Genomic DNA, 12,198 nt, shown 5'->3' with positions numbered 1-12,198 from the left:
CCTCGAACACCTTACAGCGTTATCACAATAACGTCTACTTCATATCTGCAAAACTTTGATTATCTGTGATATTTTATGAGACGTTGTCATGTTGCCTAGCAACCACATAACAATAGACTAAACATTACTGCAGCGTAGGCATCTGCTAGTTAGTGTAATAGCGTGATCAAAAGATTTTGTCAAAGCAGATCATTAATGTGACTTTTATCGCCTTATGACTCACGTGAGGCTTAAAACAAAGAAATTTGTTACAGATATTAAAGAAGATACTGATATTATACGTGTGTGTGTAAGAATAACCAGATGGCAGAAATCTGAAATAGTGTGTCAGAACCAATTTATAATAATATTTTTTAATATAGGCAAAATTCTTAATTCTTATAGGCTTATATAATTTTACACAGACAGAAATAAATCATTTAAAAAGTTGAACCTTTAAAATGTTATGGGTCTTAATCCTATTATCCTTAATCTATAGGATAATATCCTTTGAAATTGGTTTCTTAATTGATTTGACTTTTCTATATTATTTCTTTTAGCCCTAAAGGAAATTTAAATAAGTAAAATCACTATGAAGTAATTAGATTATTGTGATTTTAAAAACACTGACCTTCTGCATTTTCCTGATCCTGAACTCGTTTTATCAAATGATTAGTTGGAAAGAAGCTGAACGAGTACATCATCAGGAGATCAAAATCAATGAATAAAAACTGACAAGAAATCCTAGATTTTGTGCTCATGTGACGAGCAGGCCTGTGACTAAAGGTGTGGGTGGATTTTCACAACTTTCACACTGTGCCGCAGCAACCTGGTCCACGGCGCTGCCAGCACTCTCCGAGGTTCAGCATCAACAAGCTAACATACTAGAAATGTAAGATTAACCCCAGACAAGGTTTGGACAGGACTTTGCCCACAGTTGTCCTTTAGCACAGAACAGGAGATCAGCAATTTTAGATGTGAGCTCACAAAAAAAGAAAAAAACAAAGAGAAAAACACAAGCCCACCTATTGCTAAACACAAAGAATTGAAAAGATGTTAATTTGGCTATAACTAAAAGGTGGAAATTCTAAGAGTTACCTTGATGGGGCAGGGATAGCTCAGTAGGTAGAGTAGTGGCCCCATGATCGGAAGGTCGAGAGCTCGAATCCACTGACTGGCTCCCCCGAGGTACCTCTGAGCAAGGCACCATCCCTACACACTGCTCCCCGGGCGCCCAATGGCTGCCCACTGAGTGAACGGGTTAAATGCAGAGAGGAATTTCCCCACAGGGATCAATAAAGTATATATTATTATTACTGAACATGGGGAATACGAGTGTCTGTGCCCATTGATTAGACAGCTATTCCCTGTAGTTGAAAATAAGTTCATACCTACAGAGAGTAAGATGGCGCCAGCGTGTACGGCAGGCCATCGTCGTCTCTGTTGTTCAGCTCTTTTCCTTGATATTTGTTTATTATTTGCTATCTTTCTGGCACTATGCCCCCCAGATGGTTATGCATTAATCACCTATGACCGGGATACTCTGTTAAATCTTCATTTCCCCCCCTGTGCTGGGTTGGATCAAGGCTGGAATTTGGGAGCTGCTTCCTTTCCACGTATCATCTCTCCACTGGTTCATACGGTTCCTCTCTCTGCCCCCCACCTAAGAAGCGTTACAGGAAGCGGGGCAAACGGAGTGGGTTTCGGGTTCGCTTTAAGGCTTACCTTAAAACATCAGCTGCAGCTAATTCCCTCACCACCGCGGGGATTATACGACTTCCATCCGCTCGGGATCCATTGTCCATTGTCCTTCAGGCTGCTCAGCCATCGCTGGATCTGTCCGGTCGGTAAACAGCCTGTCCGGTTTCTCCGGTAGTCTCTCTGCCTGTTCGTGTTTGGATTGGGTCCCCCAGCGATGGTGTACGGCACAGGCATTTAAGCCAGCTAAGACGTTCTTCCAGCAGAAATAAGATGCCGATCTCTCGGATGGCTTTATTAAACGCAAGATCACTGGTGAATAAAACCTTCATCTTAAATGACCTCTTCCTCACCTCTCAGCTTGATGCTCTGTTATTGACTGAAACTTGGATTCGTCCTGGTGAGTCCTCTTCCTTTTCAGAGCTACTACCTCCGGACTGTGTGTTCTTCAGTTCACCGAGACCCTCGGGAAGAGGTGGAGGCGTGGCCTCTGTTTTTAAAAAAGTTCGGCAACTGCCCTCTCCTACCTATTCTAGTTTTGAGGTTCAACTATTGGAGCTTGCCGGACCCCCAACGATTCTATGTGCTGTGATTTATCGACCACCTAAATATAATAGGTCTTTTATTTGTGAATTTGCTGACTTCTTGGGGTCATTTTTATTAAGTTATGACCAAGCCCTTATTACTGGAGATTTTAACATACATATTTGTTGTGCTGATGACCCCCTAGCCAAGGATTTTCATGCCCTAATTGACTGTTTTAACCTTACACAGTGGGTCAGGGAACCAACTCATCTTAAAGGCCATACCTTGGATTTGGTCCTCTCATATGCTTTGGATATTTGTACTATGGATGTTGATAATGCTGGTATTTCTGACCATTTTTTGGTCATGTTTGATGTTGAGCTATGTGCAATTGATTTAAATTCTAAAGGCTGTCATCGCCCTGTACGTATCATTAACTCTGAGACTGTGGCTAACTTCATTACGGCCTTTTTAAACTTTGCCTTTTTTGATCCAGACTTCACTGATACTAACTGTTACACACCTCCCTTGGTTGATGATTTTGCCAAAGCTATGCTATCCACCTGTTGTTCCATCTTAGATACTGTGGCCCCTATAAAGATGAAACGTCCCAGAACTTCTCATCAACCATGGCTAAATGACACTATACGAGCTTTATGTCGTGTCTGCCGTCAATCTGAAAGGAGGTGGAAAAAAGACAGGCTTCAGATATCCTATGACATTCTTTGTAGGAGCCGCTTTCTCTACCAGAACTCAGTAAAAGCAGCTAAAGCAGCTTTCCTATCAGACATTATTGAGACTAATAGCCACAACCCCCGAATGTTATTCAAAATTTTTAATTCGGTGATAAATCCCTGTCCAGACTCTTCGAGCTCAGCCTCTCAGGCTCTCTGTGAGCAATTTCTTAATCATTTTAGTGGAAAAGTTTTATTACTGAAGGCTTCACACTCTCACTCTCTTGTGCTGAATCCTGTTCAGCACAAGAGTTTTAGGATGCATGTCCACCTTTTCTCACTTTGAGGTGTTATCACTCCCCACTCTTAAGGGAATAATTGAACAATTGAGAAACTCAAATTCTGTGCACGATATCCTTCCATCCCGAATTATCAAGAAAGTTTTGAGGAAATTGGGCCTTGCATCTTATTTTTAATGAATTTATCATTGGTAGTGGGCTGTGTCCCGACTGCTTTAAAACATGCGGTAGTGCACCCCGTTCTTAAAAAAAGCAATTTTGATCAGAAAGACCCTGCCAATTATAGGCCAATCTCAAAACTTCAGTTTTTTTCAAAAATTTTAGAAAAAGCCATCTTTCTCCAAATACAGGCTTACTTAGTTGCAAATAATAAGGGATTGGATTTATATAGCGCTTTTCAAGGCACCCAAAGTGCTTTACAATGCCACTATTCATTCACTCACTGGTGGAGGCAAGCTACGGTTGTAGCCACAGCTGCCCTGGGGCAGACTGACAGAAGCGAGGCTGCCATCGGCCCCTCTGGGCAACACCAGTAGGCGGTAGGGTAAAGTGTCTTGCCCAAGGACACAACGACCAGGACAGAGAGCCCAGGGATCAAACCGGCGACCTTCCGGTTACAGATACGCTTCCCAACCCCCTGAGCCACGGTCGCCCCAAATAATATTACTGACAAATACCAGTCTGGCTTTAAGCCACACCATAGCACTGAAACGGCCCTGCTAAGAGTCTATAATGATCTTCTTGTATTTGCTGACTCTTTGCTGCCGTTTTAGTTTTATTGGATCTGTCTTCAGCCTTTGACATGGTTGATCATAATATTCTCTTGAGGAGGCTAGAGCATGTTGTAGGCATCAAGGGTTCTGCCCTTAACTGGTTTAATTCTTACCTCACAGATAGATCCTTCTCTGTTGTGATGGGAGGATACTCTTCCTCTGTTGCCCCTCTCTGTTGTGGTGTTCCCCAGGGGTCTGTATTGGGCCCTTTATTATTCTCTTTGTATATGTTACCCTTGGGCTCCATATTTGAAAAATACAATATTTCTTATCACTTTTACGCTGATGACATTCAAATCTATTGTCAACTGACTGATGATTTGGCAGCACCACTGAACTCCCTGTTCGATTGCCTGAGCGAGGTTAAAGATTGGCTGTCAGATAATTCTCTCGTTTTAAATGAGAAAAAAACTGAAGTTCTGGTGTTCGACAGCCATATTCCTTGAGAGACCAGCTTGTTGCCCTGCTGGGGCCCCTAGCTAACTCTCTCTCTGATTCTATGCGTAACCTGGGTGTCTATTTGGATAGCTCCTTTAAGCTCGATAAGCAAGTGTCATCTGTAGTTAAATCTGTTTTTTTTTTCAAGTGCGCCAGATTTCCAAAGCTAAGCATTATATACCACACGGGGACCTGGAAAAACGTATCCATGCTTTTGTGACCTCCAGGTTAGATTATTGTAATTCTCTCTACTGTGGTCTCCAGGCCTTCTCTCTTCGAAGACTGCAGCTCCTTCAGAATGCTGCGGCTCGCCTTCTTACTGGAGCTAGAAAATTTGACCCTATTACTCCGGCTCTTGTTGATCTGCACTGGTTACCAATCAAATATCGCATTGAGTTTAAAATCTTGCTACTCACTTTTAAAATCCTGAATAACATTGCGCCCAGCTACCTCACTGACCTCCTCAATCTGTACACACTTGTCGTGCATTAAGATCATCAGGTCAATTACTCCTGGCCCAACCTAAGTTTGGACTGAAGACCAGAGGCGATCGTGCCTTCAGCTGCACCCAACCTTTGGAGCAGCCTCTCTGCTTCTATTCGAGCCTTGGACTCTATCCAATCCTTTAAATCAAGATTGAAAGCATATCTATTGGACTTGGCTTTCCTGACCAGTTAATACCCTTTTAAATTTTAAACTTTTAAATCTTTAAATCTTTTATTAAATTTATTATTTTATTACTAATTTTATTGCTGTTTTTGTCTTCTTAGTGGATTTTGTATTTATCTAACTCTCCTGGTCTGTTAGTGCCTCTATCCTGTCTGTGCTAGTGCCCGATCTGTACCCTGTTATTGACTTATGTTGATTCTCCATATTACTGTGAAGCACTTTGGTGTGCCTTTGGGTTTTTAAATGTGCTATATAAATAAAACTGTATTGTATTGTATTGTATAAAGGCCTGTTTTTGCTTATTTAGCTATCCAGAATAAGTGAGACAAGTAAGAAAGAGAGGAGTCTGCCCAGCAGTCTTGTTGTTGCTGTTATATTAAATGGATCAGGTTAAATTAATTTAACCTGGGTAATCTCATCAGTTGTCGTTGCTTCTTTGGCAATAAGGCCGTTCGTATTCTCCTCACGTAACCCCTCCCCTTTGAAGTCAAAGAGAGGAGAGCAAATCAGGAGTGAAAAAAAGAAAAGCTGAAGAAGAAAGAAAGAGAGCGGGCGACAGACTGAAAGACGCAGAGGAGAAAACACAGGCACAGAGAGATGCAGCGCTTCATGTCTTTAGTCTTAATGTTGACCTAATTAAATGTTGAGGGGGGCTGCGCGTTTCTTTTAGAGATACATATTTTTTTAATGACTAAAGCCATTTGCTCTGAGGGAAATTAATTGCAAATGCTTCCGTGAAAAAAGTGAGAGACATAAACCCTGAGAGAAACCTTAGGCTGTTTGTGTTCCAATTACTGTTTTTATCCCCCCCCCGAAAACATCTTTATGGCTTCTTTCATGCTTTATCGTTTTATAAAGAATGATGATCAAGATGGTTACACAGCAAAAAGTCAAAACAAACAATCTTCCTTTAGTTTGAATATCTTAAAATAATCCAAGTGACCAACACTTGCTGAGTTTGTGATTTCCTTGCAGTGACACTGACAGTGTGTTTGGCCAAAGACAGCAGTATGTAAATGTAAATTCTCAGTCATGTGCCAACACAAAGAAATGCAGCCAGCAGAGTAAAGACGTAACAGAGTCAGTCTGATCAAAACTGATTAAAAATACACAAAGACAGAGAAATGATTAGATGGCATTAGATTTTAATACCATCTAATCAGAAATGGCCAACCCACCGCCTCCAGCCTGTGCCCTTTACTTGGAGTCTATGAAACATAATCTTCATTCATACGAGTGTTAATTTTCTTTAAAAAAAACCCTCTACTTAAGGCTTTTCAATTTGGTTGAAAGTGATTGAAGGGGAATAGACGCACCGCCGCATGACACTCTCCAGACCCTCGTGTAGCTCTGACTTATCAGACTGCAGATGGCAGGATACTCCCTCAATAGCGAGAGGGAGACAAGAATGAGTGAGCCATGGCTTCCGCCGTTACTGGAGCTGGAGCATTCACTCTATAAATGATGGACATAACTTCTGAATTGTAAAGCTAATGTGAAGTGCCTTAAACCTCTGTTCCTTCTTGCATCCCGTCCAGGTGAAGACTTCTGATAGTAACAAGAAGGCTGCAGAAAAAAAAAACCAAACCCTTCCTGGTGACTTTATAGTCTCAGTCACTAGTTTAAAGTGTGGCAGAGTTCAATTTAAGATTTTTATTTTGTAATTAACCGTCTTCATTGGAGAGGAAAGGACCGTAAAGCTGGGTATGCCCACCATCGGGGTGTGATGGATCCGACCTCCACTAACGGTTTCAAAACACCAAGACGAAACGGCTCGAGGCGTCTCAACGGGACGCTGCTAACCAATGGGTTACAGTTTATAGGCTTAGCTAACTGATGACACAGCTCAGGACCAATCACGGTCCTCCACCACAGCGATGTCTGACTCAGCGGGTTGTGGATGAGAAAAGTCGTCCACTTCTGTGACAGATGGTTTAAGGTTCTGTGTTACTCTGTATTTTTCCTATGCCCCGAGGACCGCTGAGGTACTCCCGCCTCAAACATCCACATACCCTCCTCAACTCTTACAACTTTTCAAAATGATGGTGCGGGTAATGTTCAGCTCAGAGCTACAGAGAATTAATGTCTTTCATTTAACATTTGCAGAGGCTCTTCTCAACATTATTATTACCAAAGTGTTTAAATTTATTAGTAGCAGTGAACTCAGAATTTGATGGTGAAATGTTCCTTGAACCTAATTTCTTATATCCAGAGGCAGAGAAAATCAGGATGTTGGAAATGTTGTTTTCAGCTTTTAAAAATATGTGAAGACTTTGACCAAACATGTTATGACCAAATGAGGACACCACAAACAAATGCAATTAATAAAAATTAAGATCATGAAGTACAAACAGACCTACTGTGTCATGGCTACGTTTCTGCGACTGTGCTCGTGTGCATCTTACATGTGCAACCATACCATCTGTCTGTCACACTGTCTGTGTTGAAATGATGACTTTGCTCCTCATATTTTACTTTTTTGTATCATATTTAGTGTTTGATATCCTTGAAAATAATGAAGAAAACCTTGTGAAGGATTTTAGGACAGTTTTTTGGACCAAAAAGTTTCCATTCGTCAGATTCAACATCAACACCGAACCTTCACACTGGACTCACCGTGATGAGGAGTTTCTTCTCCTCCTCTTTCTCTTGCTGGGCTTCCTCTCTCATCACCTGGTGTTTCTCCTCGAGCTCCTCCAATGCTCTGACCTGCGCCTCCTTGAAGCGAAGTGTCTCCTCCTCATAGTGCGCTCTCAACCTGGAGAGCTCCTTCTCATAGCCCTGGTGTTCCTCGCGCAGAGACTGAGGACAAGAGGCAGATTAGAGGAAGTAAAAAGGCTTTTTGTGACAGACAAAGAAAGGATAAAAAAAAGTACCTGTTCCAGTTTGAGCACTTGTTGTTTGTGCTGGTCGTTGGCGGTCTGGCTCTGGCTGAGCAGAACCTCCCTCTCCTCCTCCAGCCTGCTGATCTTCTCCTTGAGGCGGCTCTGCTCCTGGTCCAAGTTCCTGATGGTCGCCTCGTGGGCCATCTGGGTTGCCTGCAAGGAGCCGATCTGACCTGAAAGCAGTCAAATTGAAATCATGTGTGTGTGTTAAAGAGGCTCTACAATCAGGAATCTGAGCTAACGTTTAAACTAGATGTTTGTTATTGTTATTGCTGTTTGAACGAGGAAGTGGCCTCTGCAGCAGAGTTATTAAACAGGAAGTCGGCAGTCTGCTAATTTAAAATATCAGCTGCTTGTAAAACTTGGTGGGAAAAACTTTAAATAACAAACAAGAAAAACAGTGTGGTGCAACAGTGTGGTTAGCTGAGCAGCCAGAGGGAAAGCAGATGTTCTAAAAAGAAAAGCAGTCAAAGGAAAAGATGTGGGATGAGTTTATTCAGACTATTTATGACATAAAAGCTCAATTTCAATCTAGTAATCATAGGAGAGCTTTAAAGTTTCTATAGACGCTTCTGTAGAGATCACACAGTATAAGGCGTGAGCACAGGCACCATGACACGCAGACACCCCTTGGCTTGAGCCCTGTATCACTAACCAACCTGGACCTTACGAGACATGAGCTGTTTTTCCCTTCATAATACAAACATGCTCCGCTGCACCGATGCTGGAGGGAAAAAACAATTATCCATGCACATACATTTCCTCAAGGTGCAAAAAACTGTGTTTCAACCATTCGTTTGTGGCAGCTGGACAAAATAAAACTTTGCCCTCCACGAAATGGTTTGTTCTATTTTTGGAGCCCGGCACCCCGCTGTCGCACTCTCTGCGTGATATCCTCACAAACAGGCGTTGACTGTGACTGCTAAAGCTGCACACAAACTCCCTGCAGTCATATTGCCAACTACACTTTAATCAATTGGGTGTCTAAACCGCTTTGTAAATCAGTCAACATATTCTATTCGTGGTGCATTCAGGTGCACCATGTAAACTCGTAAATCTACAGCTGAACGGCTATGAATGTTGTTCAAACTAAAAGAAAAATCTTTACATGAATTTGAGTCCAGTTAACAGCAGAGTTTTTCAGTGTGTCTGAGGATTTTGAATGTTGTTTTACTCCAACGGTTTTGATAAAATTACAACAAATTATAATGCATTTGTTTCTACGCAGACACGTTTTGACTGCTGAATTTAAATCATGTCATTAGCAAACTTTATTGCACGGGTTACAGAGGTCTACGAAAAGGCTAAAAGCCACACGTAGCCACGAATGGACCAATTAGAATAAATGGAAATACCTCATCAAATTTTAAACATACAAGCCGAGATTTACAACATCGGTTAATTAAGCATGAGGAGCTCTGCTGGACTCGCAAATTTAGCTGAAATTTGCAAGCGACGATCAATTATAAAACACGTTGTGAAACATCGCTTTCGTTTGCAGCAGTGTGTGAGGATTTCTTTTGCAAATTGGGGAACATGAAACACAATCGTGAGAATAAGGATGACAAATAGCAGACTTCCTCTTTAATGGATGTGTGAAACATCTGCACACAGCACTGCACTGCACAGTGGTGAACGCCAGCAGTCAAATCTTACTGGCTTTGTGCAGGATTTCAGTAGCCTGCTGCTGAACTCGTTCCCTGCTGCTCTCTAGTTCATACTCGGTGTCCTTTAGCTGCATCACCCAGATCTCTCCGTCCTGGATTGCCTCTTCCAGCTGCTTGTGAAGGTTCTGCAGCACGCACAGAAACACACACACGCACGCTCAGCTATGTTACAACAATACAACGTTTGGCATTTTAAAACCTCAGCTCAGACTCTCCAGCTACTTCCAAACAGATCTGCCTGCAGGACCATCAGTGCACACTACATTTCCCACCACCTTAAGATTCTTAAAAACACTCTCCACCCCGAGGCTTTCTGTTTCCAGAAAACATTTTCCATTCAATTTATCCCACTTTGTACTTAAAACTGAAGCAAAGAAAAACTCTTCATATTATTTGTACTATTTTGGGAAATCCTGCAAACAGATGAATGATAAAACCAGCAGTAGCGGCATTAGTACATACTGCTACATTATTTTTCTGTCATTACAAAAACATCAAGGGAATCTGGACCAGAGGGTTTTCATTGTTTTGTCTTATTCATTTGATTTGACAATAAAACATGGTGTTCAGCCACTCGTACCCCACACACCTTGATGGTTCCCTCTGCGTTGGCCAGTGACGTCTGCAGTCTGTTGGTCTTGTCGCGGTTCTCTCTGGCCTCCTCCTGAGCTTTCTGAAGCTCACTCCTCAGCTTGGACAGTGAACGCTGCAATGCCACTTCCTGCGCCTGGAACTCCTTACGAAGCTCGACCTTCACGAGGACACAGAATTAAATTAGTCACTCTGACACAAGAACACAACGCTTATAGCCAGCAACACCTGCCTGTGTGAGTTAAAAGGAGACGACACAAGCAACCTTGAGAGGTGCATTGAGATAAATGAGGCTTTCTTTAAGGCGGTGTCTCAAAAACTGCTACTCATGTATCAATAACACGCAAGTCCACCACCACTGACAAAGACGCAATAAAAGCTGGACTAATTAATCCATATTTTAATATAAACAGTAGATCAAACGCCTGTATGTAACGTAAAAGGTGTGAGTAATTACCTCAGGCTTCTTTTCAAATACAGTTTTGGCTTTCAGGGCTTTAATTAACCTCGTTTCAAGCAGCAGCAGGGAGCAATAAACCATGAATAAACCCAACCCACCTGCCCAACAGCAAACACAAAGTTGGCAAGTAAGCTCGCAAAGACATACTCACATCAACACACTGGAGTCATGTAAGCTTAAACGTGTTTGGTAATCAAACAGAAACATGACTTCTAATGAACGTAGATCTACTAAAGGCAAAAACGGGGAACTGTTTGCTAACAATAACACATTCAAAAACACATTCCCATGAAAAATGTATGTAAACTATCAGCATTGTGTTTGAAGTGAGTAAACCAACCAACTAATGCTGCTTTTAGATTCTTAATGTTAGGTAATCCTTTAATGGTGAGTTTGTGTGTGTTCACAAAGGCATACTGTGCTTCCCTAAATTAACAAAAGTTATTCAGAGGTCATTTTCTCTAGGTCAGTGTTTCCCAACAACTGTGCCGAGGTGTCATAGTGAGAAATGATCAGGTGTGCTGTGGAAAATTATCTGGTTTCACCTGATTAGTACTCTAAGCGAGTGGTCCCCAACCACTGGGCCACGGACCGGTACCGGCATGGGAAACAGGCAGAACAATTACATTCTCTTCCACTAGAGTGCAGTACAACGTTTTGCCCCAATTAAATGGGTTGCCAACGTCCAGTAAAACAGAAGATGAAGAAGAAATTATATAGCCATGCTGTGAGTGAGACAACGCAGCGTGTATTAGAAATAGATAAATATTTGACAAGAAAAAGTAGTCAATCTGACCTGGGTCCCGGGGAACATTTCAACCCAGATGAAGGCCCTAGCGTGAGTAGTGGTCACAAGAAAGCAAAAAAGGTACACTGAGGACAAACCGAGCCGATTGCTATACCCGGTGCGCGGGGAAAACTGCATTTTAGTTTGGTGGTGTGCCGTGTGATTTTTCTAATGTGAAATAATAATAATGGATACTTTATTGATCCCCATGGGGAAATTACTTGTTTTTCTCTGCATTTGACCCATTCACTCAGTGAAGCAGTGGGCAGCCCACTAAGCAGGCGCCCGGGGAGCAGTGTGTAGGGACGGTACCTTGCTCAGGGGTACCTCAGGGTAGCCGTTAAGTGGATTCGAACCGCCGACCTTCCGATCATGGGGCGACCACTTTACCTACTGAGCTATCCCTGCCCTGCGTATATAATAATATATACGCGCTGGCTCCAAAAGTTGGGAGAGACTGCGCTAGGCAGCTTGAGAAAAATAGCAGCGAATATGTACCAAATAATGAGCAAGAAAAAAAATCAAAACAAAAACACCATCATGGCGTCGGTCGTGTAAGTGTGCGAGTGAGCTAATCACAAAAGTACATCTACAAGACAACAATATCACCCTGCTGTTTTCAACAGCTGCTCTTATGTTTGATTTATTAACTTTAACACCATCTGCCTGTTCTTACATATGGTATTTACAATTAAAATCATATTAAGCAATGACGAGAAATGCATTCAGGAGGTGCTGATTTTGTATTAACAG

The 12,198-nt window shown here is 42.1% G+C and overlaps 1 protein-coding gene across 1 annotated transcript in view; it reads right to left on the bottom strand.

Moving 5' to 3' along the window:
* The window catches only part of fam184aa (family with sequence similarity 184 member Aa), an 81,293-nt gene that overhangs the window by 44,927 nt on the left and 24,168 nt on the right, over window positions 1-12,198 (bottom strand). Inside the window, exons 7-10 of the mRNA XM_085348067.1 lie at window positions 10,197-10,358; window positions 9,597-9,732; window positions 7,932-8,113; window positions 7,672-7,857 (exon numbers count right to left, since the gene is read on the bottom strand). Of these exons, the coding sequence (XP_085204193.1) occupies window positions 7,672-7,857; window positions 7,932-8,113; window positions 9,597-9,732; window positions 10,197-10,358 (666 nt within the window). The remainder of the gene's footprint in view (window positions 1-7,671; window positions 7,858-7,931; window positions 8,114-9,596; window positions 9,733-10,196; window positions 10,359-12,198) is intronic.

This window comes from Diplotaxodon limnothrissa, linkage group LG23 (genome assembly GCF_057381915.1).
Source record: "Diplotaxodon limnothrissa isolate DT_005_m linkage group LG23, D_limnothrissa_male_GT1.1, whole genome shotgun sequence".
In the NCBI taxonomy this organism is placed as follows: domain Eukaryota; kingdom Metazoa; phylum Chordata; class Actinopteri; order Cichliformes; family Cichlidae; genus Diplotaxodon; species Diplotaxodon limnothrissa.
The sequence above is the reverse complement of the archived record's forward strand: the minus strand, read 5'-3'. Positions and strand labels throughout refer to the sequence as shown.